The sequence below is a fragment of the Pseudorca crassidens genome, chromosome 19 (genome assembly GCF_039906515.1).
Source record: "Pseudorca crassidens isolate mPseCra1 chromosome 19, mPseCra1.hap1, whole genome shotgun sequence".
Classification (NCBI taxonomy): Eukaryota; Metazoa; Chordata; class Mammalia; order Artiodactyla; family Delphinidae; genus Pseudorca; species Pseudorca crassidens.
The window spans coordinates 26,799,822-26,822,993 of NC_090314.1; the positions used below are offsets into that span (position 1 = coordinate 26,799,822).

Consider the following 23,172-nt stretch of genomic DNA (forward strand, 5'->3'; position numbering starts at 1 on the left):
ACATGCTTTATAATTTATCATAACTTTTATATTTAAAATTTCCCAACTGTTTTGCTGTTGTAATAACAGCACAGGAAATAACTAGCTGAAAATGAATAAAATAGAATTCAAAAATGGGAAAACTACAATAATAAAAGAGAACAGAATCATATATGACCTCATATAAATAACCTCAAGATGCAATTTTGTTTTCGTTATATTGCTTGGAATGGTTTAAATTATAATACCTTTAAAAGATTTTATTACAGAAATTTTTAGGTATACACTAAGGTAAAATTGATTAATGAGCTCTCATATACCCACCATCCATCTCGAACAAATAGCAACACATTGCTGTTCCCATTTGATCTTCTCCCTCTCCCTCCCCCTTCAAGGGAGTGGGTTACTGTTATATTTTAATGCAGATCTCAGATATGATCTTATTAGAGTAGTCCAATGTGTATATCTAATAGATAAGGTCCTCTAAAAAAAAATTGTCATGATATCGTTTACCATACTCAACAAACAGTGACTCTTAATCTCATTAAGTACCTAGTCCATGTTCAGTTTTCCCTAATTGTGTCTAAATGTCTTCTTACAGTTGCCTTGTTCAAATCAAAATCTAAACGAGAGCTAGCTATACATTGCATTTGGTTAATATGTCTCTTAAGTCTTTACTTATTTATTTGGGTGCCATTTGTTGAAAGGACTAGATCATTAGGCTTGTAGAATTTTCCAGAGTCTAGATTTGGCTGATAGTATTTTAGTGATGTTGTTTATCTCATTCCTTCATCCCCTTTAGAAAATTAAATCTAGAGGCTTGGTAATATTCATATTCAGTGTTTTAGGCAAGAATACCTCTTAGATGCTGCTGTGAATTTCCTATTGCATCTTATCAGGAGGCATATAATGGAATGACCCATCATAATACATTGTAATATATGATAAATCAGTCCTTGGTTTTTAGGATCTCTCTTCTGGAACCCTTCTTTTAAAAACTATGACTTATTGTTTCAATACATTAGTTTTGTCACTTGTATTCTTCCATATTCCCTTCATTAATGAAAGACTAATAGATTAAATTCTATTTTATAGATGAGCCATAGGCTGTGGAAAGTTGCAGTTTACCTAAGGCCATAGACTTGCAGTTATATAGCCCAGAAGATGGCAAATTTTTCTTAAGAGTTTTTTGAGTCACAGATAACTTTGAAAATATAATGAAAACTGTAAACCTTCTCCCAGGAAAATATGCTTGTGTGCACAAATGAAATTTGGCAGTTTCATTTCAAGAGGTTTAAAGATGCCTTCTGTCTGTGCTCATTCATGAACTGCAGATAAAGACCTCTTCGCTTGGCTTATTCTTTCATTCTTATTCTTTCCTTCTACCTTGACTTATGCTTTCTTCTCACTTCTGTCATCCTGGCTATCCAAGATGATTTTTTTCACTTGAACTGTTTCTTGTAGTGAGTAAAATTTGGAGTATATCTAGAACTTCTGTATATCTCCATCAGATAACCCAGCCTCTAGTATAGTGTGGTCAAATTAAATGCCTCATCTTTTAGTCTAGTTTAGTTGATACACCTGAATGTTCCAAAAAAAAATTTTTTTATGTTGAGATTGTGTTATTGTTGTAGTTTCTTAGGACAGGGCCAAAAGTAAGCTCATCACACGAGATGAATTGTGCCAAAGCACAGCAGTAGAGGGCTGCTGCTCGCTCAGGCAAAACAGCGCCGTCTGCCCTGCTGTGGTAGCTTTTATTAAAACATTATCTAGGTTTACACTTTAAGACTTGTTTTCTTAACATTTCAGAAGTGCCAAAGCAGCAACCTATGTTTTTATTAATTATACAAGCAATAATTGGCTTTCGTGAGAACCTACCGTGCTTCGTCCTTGAGCGCAAGAACAGCATAAAGTTCCCACCATTATTTTGATTATACTGAAGTAGCACAAGGACATTTCCTTGCGTTCCCACCACTCTGATTATACTGAGGACATCTCATGGATCAGTGCCCAAAGCGCTCAATGCTTCTTTTGCAGGCCCCCGGTTTGCTGGGGTGGGGGCTCAAAGCAATCAGGACTGTTTGCAGTTCTGGCTTATTCGACAGCCCCCAGTTTGCTGGGGGGGGGGCTCATGGGTCACGTCTCCTTTCCATGTCCTCAGTTATCCCACTACAGTTATTGGATGGATCATCTGACTTCTCATTATGTTCCTCTTTGCAGCAATCTGCAGAGCGCTGTGTAAGCACATTGCTTGATCTCATCCAAACCAAAGTAAATTATGTGGTCCAAGAGGCGATTGTTATATCTTCCGCAAATATCCCAACAAGTACGTCCAGAAACTTCTGACCCTCTTCCTCAGATCATTTAGGAAATGTTTAAGTAAGGCACTTTGAGGTTGGCTAGGTAAGAATTAATCTTTGTAAAGTAACTGGTCATAATTGAATACTTTATTAAAAATCAGAAATATATAAGTTGGTTAGCACAAGGATTAAAATCTGATTTTTCACTCTGCTTTATCACTCTTAGAAGAATTGAAGTGCTGTCTGAATATGTATTGTCAACTGGCATATATTAAAGTTAGCCAGATTCTTTGGTGATGAAGTTACTATTAAATAAGGATACCCAGATATTCCACGTTGTCTGGGAATAATCCATTTTATGCCTCTTACCAGGCATAATTAATAATTGTGCCCCTTTTCACTGTCAGAAATGTCTCAGTTTGAATAATAAATTATATGGTCACCTTATTGTAAAAGCCAGGGAGGTGACAGCTTCACTATTCACTTAGTATGTTACCTAGTACTTGTAGAAAATTATAGAACATGCAACAATGAACTGTCAGAGTTTCACGCCTTTTCTGAAGTATTGTAGCTGCTTCCATTAAGATATACAAAATCTACATTTTCACTCCACAAAAATTTTCACATTGAGGCCTCTTAGTTATGAAACAAAAATACTTTTTCAGATTTGCTTTTGAAGGCAAACAATTAAGGAATCTGAAAGAGTTAAATAAGAGCAGATCTTATAAGCATCCTAAATCTCATTTTACCTTATAATCATAGAGATGAACTGTGCTAAGGCTTCTGATTATCGTTAAAGATAATGTGAAACGAAGTGACTTACAGTTAGTTAGCTTAGTGGTGGACTCAGAATTAGAAGAAATATTTTAATAAGGTAGTGGTTTTTTAAGCATTATATATATATATATATATATATATATATAAATTCTAGAAATGGTATTTTTGGAAAAAGGATCATATACTTTTACCACTCTCCCAGGAAAGAGGAGGGTTGGGTTTCTAAACTTCTTGATTAATTGGGGAGGTGTATACCTTAATATGCTTGGTAAAGAAATGTGTCCATTTCTGGTTTGTATTACTGAGGGATTATGATAGTTTAATTTTAAGAAAGCATTATCGAGAACCTGGTTTAATCAGTGGAAATAGGGCAATTAAGTGTATTATTCAGTTGTCCATATCTCATTTATTATACAATTTCATTCTGATGTTTAAAACTACATTAGCCGGGCTTCCCTGGTGGGGCAGTGGTTGAGAGTCCGCCTGCCGCTGCAGGGGACACGGGTTTGTGCCCTGGTCTGGGAAGATCCCACATGCCGCGGAGCGGCTGGGCCCGTGAGCCATGGCCGCTGAGCCTGCGCATCCGGAACCTGTGCTCCGCAACGGGAGAGGCCCGCATACCGCAAAAAAAAAAAAAAAAAAAAAAAAAAAAAAACACATTAGCCAAGGAGATGGATTTAACATGGTAAAGAATGAGAGCTATAGACCTGTAAAAATAAATACTTGAATTGCTTATTTCTTTAGAAAAACAGGTCAGTAGTGTGGGTGCCTTGGGAGGAAAGAACATAAAGATCTCTATAGAAAGCAGAGATAGGTGGATAAGAGACAAAATTACTGTTTCTGGATGCTATTACTGTCTGACTCCATTTTCCTAATAGTAAAGTGGAATTTCTGTTCCTCTACGATGAAGGTAAAATGAAGTAATAGGAAATTTCTCTGATCTAGTTATGAGAAAGACTGTGAGAAATGTAAGGTAGTGGTATTATCTTAAACCATAGGTTAGTTTTTCCTTGTGAAAAGAATATCTGATAAGCTTTTATAAAGATTTATGGTCTAGTTATTAAAACATAACTGAAGGAAAATTGAAGACATTTATAATTTTCTGGCTTTAAAGCCTGTACATTCTCTTGGCTAAAAGTCTTTGTAGTTTGGTGGTGGTTTAGGGTACCTTGTCCATGGTTTTTTGCTTTTTAGGCTTGTTAAATACACTTCTCAGTTTTGCCTTCAGTAACCATAGTCAATTTTGTTATATCAGATATGAAAGTATCATTGCCACTTTGTGTGAGAACTTAGACTCACTGGTTGAGCCAGATGCTCCAGCAGCTATGATTTGGATTGTGGGAGAATATGCTGAAAGAATTGACAATGCAGATGAGTTACTAGAGAGGTTCCTGGAAGGTTTTCATGATGAAAGCACCCAGGTAAGTTCCCATCTATATCTTAATGTATTAGATGTTTTGGGGACGACTTCAGGAAAGGTAAAGGTTAGGCAGTTTCATGTGTGCGAATTTATATACACATATAGTATGTTCATTTTTCTCCCAAAAAGGGGTGACCTTTTTCAGTTGTGCTAACTTCTGTTGGAACAAGCCTGCCTAATTTAGACAGTGGTTCTCAAACTTTAATGAGCCTAGAAGCACCTAAGCACTGGTGTTTAACCTGTGTTAAAGGACAGGTTGCTGGGCCCCACCCCTAGAGTTTCTGAGTCAGTAGGTCTGAGATGGGCCTAAGCATGTTCATTTCTTACAAGGTTGAGGGTGGTGATGCTATTGCTGCTGCTGGTCCAGAACCACACTTTGACAACTACTGACTTAGAGCAGTAGTTATTACTTTTTAATTTTCTGTCACCTAAAGATGATTACCCATTGCTTTTAGTAATGGTTGTGGCTCAGTTGCAGCTGGGGTTTCTGTCTGGGGTGAAGGCTGGCATGTGCAGTTTGAAAAGATTCTTTGTGGATGGTTAGACTCCTTCCCATCTTCTGTCTGTCTTCTACCAAAACTGAGAGACCTTCGAGTCAAAGGCCCAGAGAAGCAGATAAATTATTAAAGCTTTTTCCCCGGCATTTGTACTCACTGCAAATTGAAGTTCATGTGTGTAATCTATCATAGTAATTTTAATAGGCCCTACAAGGAACATATACCAGCCGTAGTTTCATGGTTCGGCAGGCGACTCTTTTTTTTTTTTTAATTATTATTTTTAAAATTTTATTCTTTTTTTTTTTAAATAGATTTGTTTCATTTATTTATTTATTTATTTTTGGCTGCATTGGGTCTTCCATTGCTGTGCGCAGGCTTTCTCTAGTTGCCGCGAGCGGGGGCCACTCTTCATTGCAGTGCGAGGGCTTCTCATTGTGGTGGCTTCTCTTGTTGCGGAGCACAGACTCTAGGTGCGCAGGCTTCTGTTGTTGTGGTGCAGGGCTTAGTTGCTCTGTGGCACGTGGGATCTTCCTGGACCAGGGCTCAAACCCGTGTCCCCTGCATTGGCAGGCGGATTCTTAACCACTGCGCCACCAGGGAAGCCCTAGCATGCCACTCTTAATTGGTTGTGATCTGGCATAATTCTACTGTCTTGGCTCTTGCCTCAGTATGATAAATGATTCCCTAATTCCCTGGAAGTTGTAGCTTTTGGTGGAAGTAAATAATAAAGGATTTGGTCAGGAACCAGTTTTATTGCCATCAGTATGTTAGCATGTATTTTAAGAAATACAGGTGATTATCTGGGCCAGAAACATATCGGCAGTTTTTGATGCCAAAAAATGCAGTTCGGAGATAGGAGGCTAGTGAGTTTTCAGTTGATGAAAACCTTTGACTGCTATTGTGGATATTGGCTGAGTTTTAACCTTTGTTTCTTAATCAAAATCAGAAAGACCTCATAGTAAGTCATATTTGGGAAAATATCACTTTGGAATTCATGGTGTGGAATAATGCAAATGCCTTTCACTTTACCTATTAAATTACATTTGCTTAGGTACAGCTCACTCTGCTTACTGCCATAGTGAAGCTGTTTCTCAAGAAACCATCAGAAACGCAGGAGCTGGTACAGCAGGTCTTGAGTTTGGCAACACAGGTAAGAAGTCTGAAAAAAGCATGGAGTTGATTTGTCTTGTTTTAAATTCTAGGAAATTGTGAAACTTTTTCCAAGAAGGTTCATTTGCAGAGATTTTAAACGGAAGGAGTTCAGTCTTTAGATTCTGTTAAAAAAATAAAAACAGTGCCTCTTTTACATATTCTGCTGAATTAGAACTTGTTGTATGGCTTCTAAATGAATCGACTGGCTCCAGTTTTAACGATAATTCATGAAAATTGAACTTAGACTCTTTAGTGTTAATGAAGGACATGACTTTGTGAAAATGACATTGAGTCTCACAGTATCTCCTTCTGGGGGACTTAATTTCAGCTTTCAAATGAAAGTACCCTGTAGAGATGGTAAATGCTTTGACAAATATCTCGTGTGCTGTTCTACCTTCTAGATAAGTTGCCTTTCTCTTTAAGTAATTTTAAAGTGCTAATGCTGCTTCCTTATTTATTTAGTATTTTTGGTCCTTTTAGGGAGGGTTCTGATTTCAGGAATGTGGCAACCAGCTGGATACACAGAAATCAAAGTAATTACTTTTTCTGACGTAACTAGTATAATGATCAGTCCATCATGATCCAGTAATGTTCTTAATTGAATTTGAGAACAGGCTGGCTTTAGCAGGTTGTCAAGAGTTATGATGTGTGTTTACACATGGAATCTGATTCAGATATTCAATTTACCATTTTCCTCTTTCATCTCTTTATAGTTGTATATTAACAGCATTTGATCTCTTTTATAGTTCTTTAACCTAGTTCTGAGCTGTCATCTTACCTTTTTTTTTTTTTTTTTTTTGCTCTGGGGAGCTTTATTTCATATCAATAATGAACACAATTGGAGGACTAAATATGGTAAATCCTGTAATTAATTAGTACGGTTGGGGTGTGCACTTAGTACACTTCTTGAAACCCAGTTCCAAACTGAGACCACAAATGGGAACCTTGAATAGTTGCCAATATATCATCTGTTAAGTGGTCAAAGCGCATCATTTGGTACATGATAAATGCAAAGTTCTTCTTTCCTCTGACAGTATTTAATTTTAGAAATGTCAGGAATCCATTTTAAGGAAAAGAAGTTCAACGGGCAGATAAGGCATTTGAATACTTAATGGAATACTATAAAGCAGACAACATTATTAAATAAGTTGTTTATAGAATATGCTATACAACTCTGAAAAAAGTACAGCCAAGAAAACTGCTAGAGTCAAAGGCTACTTTCTGACACTTGATTCAAGTACAGATGTTTTATAATCAATGAATTCAAATGTGAAAAAGACCTGAACTAGAAATTAAGATAATTGTCGTTTCTGATTACTGATGCACGTAAACATTACTGAGAATTATCGCTTGATTATCTTTTAAGGAGCAGTTGACCAACAGTAGTTGAGTTAAAGGATGTCAGAAAATTCACTTCACAGAAAATAGAGGTGTCCCACTCCACCCCTTGTACCTCTCAGTTTTCTCCATTTCTCCAACAAATTATGAATGAACCTTTTAGTGTGCTATTTCCCCAAGTCTCTAAACCTTCACTTGACCCCATTATGGTTAGTGTGAAGAAGCATCCATATGAGTATGTGGAGTCAAGGGCAGGCCATGGCTCACCATCTGTCCATGAAAAGTGGACTGGGAGGTTGTCCATCACTGATGAGGCATGTCTTGGCACTAAGAGCAGAAATTGGTCATCTTATGAATCAAAGTAGTTTAGGTTAGATGTTAATTTTCACGTTAATGTTTAATAGGTCATCTACAGGGGGCCATTTTGAATAGAAATTGCCCCTTCTTAATCATGTAGTGCTTATTACAGACTCTGTAGGGTGATTGCCATTAAATTAGCCATGTATTTGACTTCATCTTAGGGCCTTGAAGTTCATTTCTGTCTTTTGCTACAGGCCCTGGAGCCTCTCTCCTTTGTACGAAAGAAAGAGCTCTGTATAAATTAACCAGATTCAAAGAAGTCTTGTGTTTATTCTAGATGGTAATATAGTAAACTTGACTTTAATGAGGCCTATGTACTAACACTTCAGAAAACTCCCTAAACACAGATAAATACATATTTATACAGTCTCTTAGCTTTCTCAGAAGTCTCATTTTCTTCAAGAACCATGGGATTTCTGTTTATTAAAGTATTTCAAGTTTTAACTCTCCCCTGATGGCCACATTTCAAAGCATCAGCAATATCTGGCTCTCCATGAAAGTTACCACAAGAAGTAGAAAATAAGGAAAGAGAAAATGTAGAGATGGGAGTGCTGGGTGGTGACCTAGAATCACTCGGCAGGTAAGAGACTGTCTCGGCTTACATTGTGTGACAGATTCATGCCTCAGCCAAATTGAAGATTCTGTGTTTATGTATGTGTGGAATAGTCAAAATCATCTTAACTGCTGAGAGGCCACTTGACATTCATCCACCTTGGAAAATAGATATACCTTTCCTATTATTAATTTTACATCTTTTAAAATTTATTTGTTAGAGCTCTTTGAAGTGTTTTTTCTAAAACTTCCTTTTGCCTGAAGCAAGGCAATTTCCATAACCATGAAGGCAATGGTTATTTAATATTATCTATATTGAGCATTCTAGATTTCCTAGTCTAGACCCTTTATTACCCATTTGTATCTCTGTTAAGATGGAGTTAGAACAATTTTCTAAAAAGAATTTTGGCTTTGCTCCTTGTCTACTCACTTTTTTAATTTAATTATTTATTTACTTTTGGCTGCACACGGGCTTTTTCTACTTGCAGCGAGTAGGGGCTACTCTTCGTTGTGGTGCGCAGGCTTCTCATTGCAGTGGCTTCTCTTGTTGTGGAGCACAGGCTCCAGTAGTTGTGGCACATGGGCTTCAGTAGTTGTGGCACACGGGCTCTGTGCTCCGTGGCATGTGGGGTTTTCCCAGACCAGGGCTCGAACCTGTGTCCCCTGCATTGGCAGGCAGATTCTTAACCACTGTGCCACCAGGGAAATCCTGTCTACTCACTTCTGAATAGATAAGGCTAGCCTCATAATCAAGTGAGTGTCTTTGGTCGATTCTATTGTATTCACAAGTTCTGAACCCTGCCTTCACCTCCATTGTCTCTTAAGGCTTCTGTACCTGTATTTAACAGGCAGCATAGGAGAGCTGTGTTTTAGGTTCTTGTCAGAGTTCAAACTCACTCTTATTACAGTATTTGCCTGAGATAAAGTGTTTAGGGAGGATTCCCTATGTTCTTATAGATGTTGAAATTTACCACTGAATCAAGCCAGATTAGTAGAGAGCTGGGGATCTAGACTGCATTGTATTTGACCCTTATTAGAATAGTTTTTACTGAATTACACTAATATCATCATCCTGTAGTAAGGGTTGTCATGAGAAACTATCCTCTTTAGATGTGTTATCAAAGTATTTATTCCATTATATATTTTTTTCTTGTATGAAACCCCATAAAAAAATTCCTAACCAGTTTTGGATTCTCTTATGCATTAGTATGTAATTAACTGCCCCTCTGAATGGCTTATCTGACTAGACTTGTTTTCCATGTCAGATGTTTGAAACCTTAGAATCAAATTTAAGGATCTCCCGTAGAAAATGTGTGGGTCATCGTGGCTTGCATTTTTCTGCCTTTGCTTCTAATTTATGTTCTTTAGCCTTAGATGTATTTTTATAAGCTTTGCTAAATCCTTTTCTAGAACATGGCAGGGTATAAATAAACCATCAGACGTTCCTAATTCTAGATTTTCTGTACAAGGACTAGTAGAGAATCTTAGTAACAACAGTCATCTGTATAGTGCTTACTATGTGCCAGGCTTTCAGTGAGGGTTAATACTGTTACTCTTCCCATTTTATAGGTGAGGAAACTGAGACATAGAGAGGCCGGCCCAGTTAGTATGGGGTGGAACTAGGACTCAAACCCAAGTAGCCTGGCTCCAGAGTCTTTGCCCTTTTCTACTCTGTTCATGCTGCTTCTCAAGTCTGAAAGTTAAGAATGACTTTTGAGAATACGCATTTCCTGTCTCCCTGCCTGAAGCATTGTTGTGCATAAGTCAGTATAAATAAGTGAACTTAGAGGTTTTAAGATTATTGTGGATGATTATTTCATATTTGGCTATAAATAATTAATAAACAGTTTCTCTAGACTTGCCTTTTCTGTCCAGTTAATGAAATCTGAGGCATTAGCATAATAGAATAAGCACATTTATATAAGTCTTTTCCACTGGAATTTTCCTCTGGAATTTTTTTCTCAAGTTCATGAAATAAGAACCTAATTTAATATTTATGTTACCAGCCATAAATTTTTAAGTTGAGGGTAGCATGATCTGCTGAGTTACGTTAATTTGAATTGGGTGGTGGGGTTCTGTTTCTGCTACATCCACTGGTTCAGGACGTGACTGGACAAATTTCTCTGTCATACTATTGTTCTGTCTTTATAGTAGACTTAATCCTATTGTTTATCTATGCTGAGAATTCAGTGAAGTATATGTGAAATCTTTGTGCTTCTAATTTTAAATAAAATAGTGGTATGATTAGAAATATTATGGGACTTCCCTGGTGGTGCAGTGGTTGAGAGTCCGCCTGCCAATGCAGGGCACATGGGTTCGAGCCCTGGTCCGGGAGGATCCCACATGCCGCGGAGCAACTAAGCCCGTGCACCACAACTGCTGAGCCTGTGCTATGGAGCCCGCGGGCCACAACTACTGAGCCCACGTGCCACAACTACTGAAGCCCATGCGCCTAGAGCCCAAGCTCTGCAACGGGAGAAGCCACCGCAATGAGAAGCCCACGCACCGCAACGAAGAGTAGCCCCTGCTCGCGGCAACTAGAGAAAGCCCACGCACAGCAGTGAAGACCAAACAACGAAGACTCAATGCACCAAAAAATAAATAAATATATAAAAACAACAACAATAAAGAAAAAAGAATAAAAGGGGAGCAGAGAACAGATACGACAAATAAAAAAGAAATGACAACAGGTCTTTTCGCTTTGATAGTTTTAGAGGAATTAGGAAAGAATACTCATAGAAGTGTCCAAACTTTAGTAATTACTTTTTTTAGTACATGGAAAAGAAGTCTTCACCTTAGTTTTTCCATCTGTGAACTAGAGACCATCATCATCAAAATCACCTGTGCTGCTTGTTAAAAATAAAAGTTCCTGGGCCCCACTTCTGACCTAATGAATCAGAAAGTCTGGAATCTGCACTTTCAGTGGCTTTCCTGGTGTGTTAAAATGTTGATGCACATTATAGTTTAAGAATTACTGTTTCAGAGCTTGCATGGTAAGAATTGTTTTGGAAGCTCTCAAATTTTGGGAAATACACTATTTTCTTGAGATCCTTACGGGGGCCTATAAGACTAGCAGTACAGTAGATCCGAAACCAAATTTTCTGAGTCACCAAACACATAATGGCACCTTAAAATCATAAAAAGTTTCTATTTTCTTGTCATTAGCTTTGACTGGGCCTGATTTATCGTGGTCTCCATGTGAAATATTGAGGCAGTGAAGGCCAGCTGATAGTAGTCCTAACAGATCACCCCTCAGGATAACTGAGTTTGGACAGTGGAGATCCTTGCCCACTCTTCACTTCTAGTCCTGGAAAATATGCACTCATTTTCTCATTTCTCATAGGACTAAATTTTTCTGTTAAGATTTACAGTATGTATACCCTTTGATCCAGTGATTCTGTCTCCAGAAGTTTGTCCTGTTGCAGTGTTTTGAATTTGTGGGGGGACTCAAGCTATTTTCACAGAAGTATATATTTTGTGAATCCCCACAGGAATTGTTTTTTTTTTTTTGGCCATTTGGTTAAATATGTACCAGGTATATGAGAGAAATAGTTTGAAGTAAAAAAAAAATTATTTTGATAAGTATATTATTAAGCTGTATTATGTAGTTTATTTTAATATGTTTAACAACTTTACTACTATATAAAGGCAAATTAAGTTTTCCCAGTTAAGTGATGTGTAGTGTTCATTGTGTAATAAAAAGCATAGTCTACAAATTTTAGATGACATGCTTTGGGGACTGAATATACAGATTAAAATTTAACTTTTAATTTAAATATCAATAAAAGCTGGGCAGGGGATTGCTTTCCTGATGCAATACTTGGAGAAAGTTGTATTCTGCTCTGTTAAAAAATCAACTTGTTTATGTTTCATAATAGTCACGCTTTGTTTCCAAATGAAAATCTAAGTGAGGAGGTTTCAGGCTGCTATTTATAAACACTTCCTCAGGAGCAAATTAGCCCCCCTCCCAACAAGCAACAAAACAAACTCATTTAAATTGGATAGTATCACTGTTTCCTTTTTTTAACCCTGGCATTTCAAATACTACAAACATTTTGATATGAATAATACATGTATATATGTGCATTTCTATTAGAATAATGCAACCTATGTATGTGATAAAGATTACCTTGAGGTAAAATTTACCCTTTTTATACTGTATTAACTTGTATCTCAGTGTTCTTTATGCTTTTTTGTTTTTAACCAGCACTCCATTTTGAGTGCAATTTAAATAATACATGATTAAGAAAATGTATATAAAACCATCAGGGTCACTTCCGGTGTTGAGCTGAATGATACGTGCCTTAAATGGCTAAATTATAAACCAGTTCATCTGCTTATGTAGAAACTCATGGGAAAAACCCTGGCCTAGTTTAAAGAAAATATTTTTGTATGTGTTTTAAATACAGAAATTGAAATGGGACTGATTGTTGCCTTTAATAACATGATACCACTGAAACAATTCATGCGTAAATGAATGCCACTATATAGACATTCTGAGAGGTGGATACCAGGATATTTATTGCAACTTTATAATGATTGCAAAAATAAATAGTAGGAAGGAGGGAGAAAGAGGCAACAGCCTAAATGTTCATCAATAGGACACTAGTAAATAATGATGCAGTGCTGCATATACAGTGGAAAATGACAGCTGTATGTGCCAATATGGAAAGCAGCTTGAGAAGCAGTATACATACTATGAAACTGGTTTTGTATAAAATAAATATATATGTGTGGGAGCTCTCTGGTAAGATATATAGTGCACTGTTAATATGGCTATTTTGGGGATGGGGAGTTAAGGTGGGATAGGGTTGGATGATAGGGGGAGACTTATTTTTATATTATACATTTCTAAATCGTGATGTGTCATTGATAATAAATTTTTCTTAGCCATGACCATGTATAAAATTATTTTTAAACAGCCACAAAAAAAAAGAGACCACTAAATTCAAGTGTCACCCCTTTTAGAAGCACTTAGTTATGTTCTCTCTTGAACAGTTTTTTTTATTATTTAGGTAATAGTACCTCTCATACTATATTGTAATAATTAATATTCTTTGAGCTCACTGAGGTCAGGCACTGTGTTGTTGTCTCTTTATTTCCAGGGCCTAGCCAGTGTCTCCATAGGAGATAGTTAATAAATATTTGAATGAAGAAAGAAGGTATGGGTGAAATATATGTAAGCTGTGTTTCATGAATAATCCTGCTAATATTAAAGCAGTTAAAAACATTATTTTTATGTCCTGAGGCCATCGTAAGCAGTTGATTTTTACTGGCTTAAAATTTATTTTCCTTTTCCCAACTTCATTTTGAATTTGAGTCTTAGAACTAACCTACTTCAATTTATATTTAAATTCTTGGAAACATTAGAGATTACAGAATTATGGCTCTATTAACAATATATTGAGTCTAAATATCTTCTTAACGGCCAACTCTGCGTAAATCACTTCAGCATTGCCTTGATAATAAATCCAGCAGTTTGGCTTTCTGTATGGAGAAAGGTTACATTTAAACCTTCTTGCCATTGCCTTTTCATTAGGATTCTGATAATCCTGACCTTCAAGACCGGGGCTCTATTTATTGGCGCCTTCTCTCAACTGATCCTGTCACAGCCAAAGAAGTAGTCTTGTCTGAGAAGCCACTGATCTCTGAGGAGACAGATCTTATTGAGCCAACTCTGTTGGATGAGCTCATCTGCCACATTGGTTATTTGGCCTCAGTGTATCATCAGCCGCCCAATGCTTTTGTGGAAGGAAGTCATGGAATCCATCGCAAACACTTGCCAGTACATCATGGGAGGTAAGCAGGTAAACTAGGTTTGAGTGAGAAGTGATTCTCTGTTTAGACGAAGTTGGTCTTCCTCAAGCTTTTATAGCCTAGAAAAATTTGCTATGCATTTGGCAAACCTACTCTACTGCCCTGGAGGCTTCATCTGAATACTAGTGACCACACACAAACAATGGGTTAAAAGGCCCCTCTGTGTTCTAACCTCAGGGTAGGTAAGGTTGTGCCTTTAGAAAATTGTGGTGAAGATTTTCTAAATGGATAAAGTTTGAAAGTTGCTTAAGTTTCCAGAAAGATGAGGCTAGAAATTTTCCCAGAGTTGAAAACTTGGTAAAAAGCCTGTACAGGTGTACCACAGAGATAGTGCACTTCAGTTCCAGACCACTGTGATGAAGTGTCATGAATTTTTTTGTTGTTGTGTTTTCAGTGCATATAAAAGTTATGTCTATACTATACTGTAGTCTATTAAATGTGCAATAGTATTATGTCTAAAAAAATAGTCTACATACCTTAATTTAAAAATACTGTATTGCTGGGGCTTCCCTGGTGGTGCAGTGGTTGAGAGTCCGCCTGCCGATGCAGGAGACACGGGTTCGTGCCCCGGTCTGGGACGATCCCATATGCCGTGGAGCTGCTAGGCCCGTGAGCCATGGCTGCTGAGCCTGCGTGTCCGGAGCCTGTACTCTGCAATGGGAGAGGCCACAGCAGTGAGAGGCCCGCGTACTGCAAAAATAAATAAATAAAAAAAAATAAAAATACTGTATTCCTAAAAAATGCTTATCATCATCTGACAATTCAGGGTTGCCACAATCTTTGAATTTGTAAAGACTGCAATATCTGCAAAGTGCAATAAAATGAGGTCCGCCCATGTATACATTTAGCTATTTTTATCCTTTACTGTAACTTTTGTTCAAGCTTATGGATGAAGTTAGCAGATACTGCTTCTCTTATGCTGTAAAGCTAGCTGTTAGTGAAATAATGTTTGCAGGATTGTTTTATAAGAGCAGCCTAGATTCTGTGTAGACATAGTTGTTCAGTTGCCTGTACCTTTTTTTACCAAAATAAATTGCTCCATATCAGTAAGGAAATGCTATTATGAACAGACTGTCAGGTAACATGGAACTCTTGCTTTATAGATAACCTTAAAACTTTAATTTGGGAGCGGCAGTACTCTAATAAACTCTTATAATGGGTATCTTGGAATCTTTTCAGAATCTCCCTTCATTAATTATAATAAACCTCAAATCTAAGTAGAATTTGATCTCTGAGTGGTTAGAGTATCTGCACTTGCACCGTTTCTGAGTGTCTCGTATTGTCTAATATATATTGCTGTTTCAGTGGTTCATGAATAGCCAGAGTATAGGATTTATTGCTTTACAAATTAGTGTAGTCAACGTTTACAATACTGTAGCTCTGTTTTGACAGACTATGGGCACAGATAAACAAAAAGAAAAGGGCAGTACCCAAGAAAATGATTATTAATCTTTCATTAGCCCTTGAGTTGAATCTTTGGTTTTAGGGCAGTGCTGTGATTTTCACCCAAAGGCAACTTGTGGTTTCATGAGGATCAGGCCTCGTTACAGGGTGTTTGACCTCGTAGGCAAGCATATTTAACATTCGCTAGATATGACCATTTAACTTCTAAGTACATCTCCCAGCCTGTGCTTCAAGTTTTGATAAATAGATACGGACTTTCTGTTGTTTGCCATTTAAATTACCTTTCTCCTGATAACTTTGACCCTCAAATGGGATGGGGAAAGTGAAACAAATCAACAAACAAAAACAACTCTTCCTAGAACACAAAGAACCAATATGTAAAAAGAAGCACAGTCTCTTACATAAGGTCTTTATCAGATTACTAGCCTTCAATTTGTTACCGTCACAATTCCTTATGTGGTTCCTTTTTGGATGACCTTTTTGTCCATTTGTGCTTGTTTTGGGTTTTTGGGGTTTTTTTTGCGCTACGCGGGCCTCTCACTGCTGTGGCCTCTCCCGTTGCGGAGCACAGGCTCCGGACGCGCAGGCTCAGCGGCCATGGCTCACGGGCCTAGCAGCTCCGTGGCATGTGGGATCCTCCCAGACCGGGACACGAACCTGTGTCCCCTGCATCGGCAGGCAGACTCTCAACCACTGCACCACCAGGGAAGCCCTGGTTAGAGCTTTTTGTAGAAACTTTTGTCTTGTCCAAGGTCATAGAAATCCTCTTGGTTTTCCCCTTCACATTTATGTCTGATTTATCTCTAATTTTTGTTTATGTTGTGAGGTGTAGGAGTCAAGGCTCATTTTTGTCTCACGCAGCTATTCAGTTGACCCGGCACCATCTATTAAGATCATTTCCCCCTGCCTAGTCCATTTAACATCTCTTGGAACTCACCACTTCGTTTTTATTTTTACAGTGTTGTGGCAGTAACGGTTTAGGTCACTCTTAGCTCATCTTCATGTCCATTCTCCCAACTTCAGTCCATTATACACACAGCTGCTTGGGTAATGTTCCTCTAAATGTTCATTTTAGTTCTTTGTTCAACAAATAAAAGTGATTGTGCATTGCCTATCATATAAAAATTAACTCTCCAGACCTTTTTTCAGAGTTGTATTTCCCTCATCTTCACTTCCCCCAAATCTTACCAATTACAGTGTCTGCTCCTGCCATTATAATTTTTTCACCACCCCTCAAGTCAAATTGTTCATTTCTGTGCCTTTGCACAAGCTATCCTTTCTTTTTCTGAAGGTCTCTCCCTGGTAGTTCCTCATAACTATGCTGTTTTTGAAAATGTAGCCATAAAACCATTCTCAGAATCTTTTGGGATCAGCCCCACCTGGTTCTGTTTTGCTTCTCATCTATATCCTGTCAGTGTGCAGACACACAATACTCATTTCTGCTTTTACACAGTGAGTGTGCTTTTCACTTGTTCTGTGAATGCTGGTTTTTTATTTGTTTGTTTGAGTATAAGTTATTTGAGGACAGGAAATATATTTCCTTTTTTATTTTTTTAAAAAAAGATGTATTTCCCCAGAGTTCTCATTACAGTGCTCCCTTATAGAGTAGGTGCTCAATTAAAATTGATTGACTGATGAAGTTATATAGTATAAGAGTTTTTTCCCCCTCCTGTTTTTGTATATCTGACCTTCACCCATTGCCTTGTTACTATGTCCCAGGTGAAACTGACTTTTCTCTTTTCCCCTCTTTCTGTGTGTGACTTGCAACACTGTTGCGGGTGACAGCCCTGTTGGCACCACCACTGCCACCAACCTGGAACAGCCTCAGGTTATCCCCTCTCAAGGTGACCTTCTGGGGGATCTTTTAAACCTTGACCTTGGTCCCCCAGTCAATGTGCCACAGGTATCCTCCATGCAGATGGGAGCAGTGGATCTCTTGGGAGGAGGACTAGATAGTCTGGTAAGCATCTTTCTTCTTTCTTTTGGTTATTTAAATTCTTTTTATTTTTAAATTTCTGGGGTTATTTTTAATTCTTGATATGCTGAAGAACTTTAAATTATTCCGCTTTTTAGAACTAGACCTTTTCTTGATGAGCAGAGCAATGTCCTTTGATAAAGGACAGGATTATTTTTTCTAGAGATTTAATTGATACTGTTCATCATTGGTATGGGATATGTCTGCAAGTGTACATGATTATTTTGTTGTCCTGCCTCTGAATGGAACTTTTGATGTTTAACCAACCTAGTCACCTTTCCAGAGCTTATTGTTGCTCCTGCTGCTTAACTCTGGATAGCCCCTGTAATTCCCCTTCTGACCTGAACATCATTCAGATGACCTCATAGTGATCATCCTATTTTGAGGCTTTCAAACTTTTGCCTTTTTTGTATTTTGTTGGCTTATGCCTTGTCTAATTCCAAAAGGTTCATTGGAGCCATTTGTGTTATTTTTAAAAATGTATCTTACTTATAGTTGAGAAGTACTTCATTTTTTTTTTTTTTCATTGCAGTATGCAGGCCTCTCACTGTTGTGGCCTCTCCCGTTGCGGAGCACAGGCTCCGGATGCGCAGGCTCAGTGGCCATGGCTCACGGGCCCAGCCGCTCCGCGGCATGTGGGACCTTCCCGGACCGGGGCACGAACCCGTGTCCCCTGCATCGGCAGGCGGACTCTCAACCACTGCGCCACCAGGGAAGCCCGAGTAGTACTTCTTGATTGGTTCTTTTTTCCCCTTTTCCATCCACACCCCCCCACTCCACCCTGTCATACTTCCAATTTAATTAGCTTCCAGGATTCTAATACTAAAAGGCTCCAATGTCCAGAGTATCTGTGAATATGTGCCACCAGTGGAAGCCAATTAGTTACTGTTGCTGTAAAAGATAAATGAGAAATATTAAGGATGACCTTCCATCTGTGTAGAGAAGGCCAGAAAAATAGCAGGTCTCATCACATGGCTCCCTGTAAATTAGATACTTAACTGTGGTGGAATTAGAGGGGCTTTTTTAGCTGAACACTTGAAAATAAGTTGTTCATCAACCTGATGACTATAAATATGCCCAACAAACTGATTTATTTCCCAGCATCAGAAATTGGAAGGCAATGCCATAGATACAAAAATATATGTTCTCAGAGATTACATAAACAAAACGACCTTACTTTCTGCTTCATACACTGGCATTTTCTCTTCTACTTTACGAGCAGTATTATGTCTGGGATTTATGCCAGCTGGTACAGGTACATTTACTTTTGGCTGACAGAGAGCCTAAGGAGATAGGGTTACCGTCATATCTTTGTGGGTGATGCGTTTTACTAATGGAAGTCACTGCTTCCAGAGTCTATACACTGAGCAAGCTCTGGACTCTAGCTAATGGTGACACAAATGAGCACTGCTTTTGTCTTCCTTGGGAATAAAAGCATTTGCTTTTCATTTTCATATCTCTAATGAATAGAGTTGACTGAATAGCTTCCTCGTGTGATATCCTGCGTTGCTATATAACCTCCTTAATAGACTCAGGAGACTGACAAATGAATATTGAAATATTCATGGAGACTCTCAGAAATCCCTTATAAACACTGAAATAGCTCATCCTATTCTGTTGACACATGAGCTACAAGTTAAATGTTACATCCTCCCCACGGTTATGCCTTACCAACCCTGCTTATTTCCCTAGTGGTTTACGACATAGTGGACTTGCTGAACCTAAGAAGACAAAGAAATTAAGTTTGAAGGATGGAGGGGAGAAAGAGGCTCTATATTTTGATGTTGACTGGCCCAGGATTCTGTCTTCTTGTTTCTTAACCCACTTTAGCATGGAAGGGAAAGAAACATGTTATTTCCATTTGGCTTTGAATCATCTCTTGCTGGCCCTTAACACTAGTGAGTTTTCTCCTTATATTTTACACAGCTTAATCCAGTCATGTGTCAGAATTCTGGCAAGTTTACATCACATAGAAAAACAATTAGAACTTTCTCAGATTGTAGTAGCCCAAGTCACACATGGGCCTTTTTTTATTTTCTTTTTTTGCAAAGGATATTCTCTTTGGGGTGGAGAATAAATTGTTTTTATAATTGGATGTCTAAATATTATACAGCCTTTGCTAGGTAGGCCCAGTAATGTTTCTGTGTAACTCTAAATTTTAGCTTATTCTGACTTTGGGATTTAAAATGGTATAATTGGTGTTATAGCCCCAGAAAGTGTTTACATGCAGGTTTCTTCAGCTTATTCTGTGATATAAATATGTCCCAGAAATCAAAATGAGGAGTAAAAGCCCTTCTTTTTGCTTTGGATCTGTATGTAGTTAAATATATATCACTCAAAGAACCAAGATTCCTTTTAAGAGAACATCACAAGGAAGAGGCCTAAATCTGGCTGTGTGAAAGACGAGTTTCTGTGGCAGCAGTAGTCTATGCCAGTTTTAAAATGCTTTTATTGTTCTTACGTAAATTATCTAATTTAAAGAGGAAAATCGTTCTCAAAGTTTTTACTTAGTCTATACAGATAGTGCTGTTTCTTGAATGAATTGTTGCCTTACAGCAGTGCTTCTCAAGCTAATGTGTACATAAATCAACTGGAGATCTTGAACAAGACAGATTCTTATTGCTCTGGGGTGAGACCTAGGAGTCTGCATTTCTAACAAACACCCAGGTCTGTGGACCACATTTTGCATAGTAAAGACATAGAGTATCTGTGATCACTGTGAACCACTTCACTTTAGTGTTTGAATAGCTGTTGGTAAACCCAGATGCCTTGTTCTCTTGGCTTCAGTAGTAAACACACTCCTGGAAAGGGGGCTCCTACTCTGCCTCAGATTGAGAGAGGGCAAGAAACTCTTGAAATTATTTTGTTAAAGGTCTGTCTTTCACTCTCTAGGAAGAAGAATGTTGCTGGGTGTGGTAGAATTTGACCCAGGTCCCCATTTAAAATATGGCCTGGATTAGAGTTATGTGATTTTCTGGCAAGCAGCACTCAGGTTACGTGGGTATTCACCTCAGAACAGCTCTCAGCAGCATTTTTGCTGCTTTTATCACTGGTTTCTAACAGAACCTTACCCATAGAGGTCAGTGGTGTGCTGCTAATGAAGCGTGGCAGCTACTAACATTTTATTTCAAACTTTGTGGTTCTCACTCTAGCTGCATAATTGGTATTTAAAAATATATATTGTCAGCGTTTGGACCCAACCCTAGAGCAATTAAACGGAATTTCTGGGAGACAGGACCTTAGACATTGGTATTTTTTAAAAAAAATCGAAGTTATTTTAATTTTGCAGGCAAGACTGAGAATATTGAGCCAAATGAAGCTCCAGATGAAGTTAGGTAGAGATGTTACAAAATTGATCTTTAAACCAAGGCAGTGATTTCCACAGAAGAATTATATTTTGGTGAGCCTCTGGCACCTCCTACAAAACAGACCTCTCTGACTTTACCTTTGTTCTGCCTCCTACCCCTCCACACCCTCACCCCCTGACCCCAGGACATTTTCCTGTTGTGATTTGCTGTTAGGTGATCCAGCCTACCAGAAATTGACCAAGAGTTGAATTTGACCGATTTAGATTTAGTTGCTCATTCCCAGGGTTCTTCTCACCCTTGTTCATGTTCCATAATTGGAGACTGAAAATTGTCTTGTATTTTGGATTATCTACCCATTTTCTGTTCCTCTGTTTTAAAACTTGATATTCACTAGAGGATAATATTACTCTTCCATTTTCACATCCTGGTGACCCTCCCATTAGATCTTGTTTGCCCTCTTTCATCATTGCACTTGTGAAGTTTTGAGATTTAGTGAGTTGTGACTTTTCTAGAACTGTCATTCAGGAAATACTTATCAATTTATTTATTCATTATTATTATTTGTCACAAGCTACCTGAAGGCTCCAGCCTTCTTCCATCAATAATCGTGACTCATATATAACAGCTGTGATTCTTAAACCAAAGAGTGAAGTAGGTATATTGCTATGATGTAAAAAACACACACACACACGTGCACACCATTCCCAGGTGACTCTTAGATGGTGTTTTTCATTGTTGTTTGGTTTTTTGTTTGTTTTTGGAGACAGGTACCTTTGAAAATCATTGATGTAGGCAGAGCTTCAGATTTGTAAAAATGATGCTTCTTCATCACAACTCTCAAATCAAAATGGATTTTCTACATACTCTTCACTTTCCTCCTTAGTTTTTGCTTGCCCTTTAGTGTATTCTCTTTTGCCTAAATGTAGATAGTTTCCTCCTTCTGTTAGTGTAAACTTAACTGTCACCTTGATGTGGAATGCATTCAGGTAATGAAACTCTGATCTGTGTATAGAGCAAGATAGTATACTATTTAAACGTTATTGGGGTTTTTGTTTCTTTGTTTTAGAAGCAGTATAGGTGTCTTTTTATGCCCCTGCTACCAAATCTAAGAAACTCCTCATCTTGGGTAGTGTGACATTTCTGACGGTGGTGCAGATCCTTCTGGTTTGGTGTAGTGTGAGAGGTGACCCGGCACCCAAGTATGTAAATCTTGCATACATGTTATAAAGATACAGCATCTGCTAATGAGTCTGACATCTCTGAGGATCGCTAGAGTAATAATTGAATCTCAGTTATTTGTTGCCATTACTTTCAGACTGTCAGCATACTGTCAGGCCTTGGCTAAATTACGGCCTTCTGTTTATCCAAGGTGCTGTGCATTATTCTATTTAGAAAAATGGTGCTATTGTGCATCAAGAATAGAAAGGAAGCATTATCCAGAGTGCCCTTTCTGTGTGCTGACGAAGGGTTTCCTGCCAGAGATATGTACTTCAGTGTGCCCAGCTAGGATGGAGTAGAAGAGAGGAGAAACTGCCTTTTCCTGACTCCAGTGTATGTTTTTCAGAACCTCCTACCCTGTTTCTTACAGGTTTTTACCTTCCAGATATTTCAGCTCATGAACTATTGTAGTAATGATTTTGAGGGTTTTTTTAGCCCATGGGAAATCCGTTGTACATACTAGTTTTGCATCTTCATATCTCTTCCTCTGGAAAAGAGTTGCTGTGATTTAAGAGCTTAAGTTTTAGAGTTGGTAGTCTTGTGAAGACAGTTTTGTAAATTGTAGCCTAATTTTGCCTGATAAATTCTTCAGTGGCTCTTGTAACCACTGTCTTTTTTATCAATGCATAGATTTAGTGAAGGCTGGCCTCAGGCAGTGTTGGGCATAATTACCAAATACTGAGTGCCTATTTCTGTGCCAGTCTCTGTGCTAGAACTTTTATAATTCCTAATCCTAAAAATAAGTCTGCAAGGTAATTGGTATTGGGTCCTATTTTACAAAAAAACTGAAGATTGCATAGCAAGTAAGACTCAGAGTCAGGATTTTGAACCCAGACTTCTTCAAAACTTTAAAGTTTATATGCACTTTTCCACTGTCCTGTGATTCCTCCAGTTTTTTTGTTATTGTCATTTTCCAGAATAGAATTCAGTCTCACTTAACTTTGGTCCTTCTCAGACTAGGGTACACAGTCTCTGGAGTACACAGCAGAGTACAGGGTGCATTTGAAGCTGCAGGATAAACCTGGTTCATCATCTTGCAGTGTCAGTCTTACTTGATGGTAAGGAATGTAAAGAC

At 38.1% G+C, this 23,172-nt stretch overlaps 1 protein-coding gene across 1 annotated transcript in view; it reads left to right on the forward strand.

Moving 5' to 3' along the window:
* The window catches only part of LOC137212306 (AP-2 complex subunit beta-like), a 180,041-nt gene that overhangs the window by 21,759 nt on the left and 135,110 nt on the right, over positions 1–23,172 (forward strand). Inside the window, 5 exon segments of the mRNA XM_067715543.1 lie at positions 2,200–2,278; positions 2,281–2,305; positions 4,312–4,477; positions 6,025–6,123; positions 13,915–14,174. Coding sequence (XP_067571644.1) covers positions 2,200–2,278; positions 2,281–2,305; positions 4,312–4,477; positions 6,025–6,123; positions 13,915–14,174 — 629 coding nt within the window.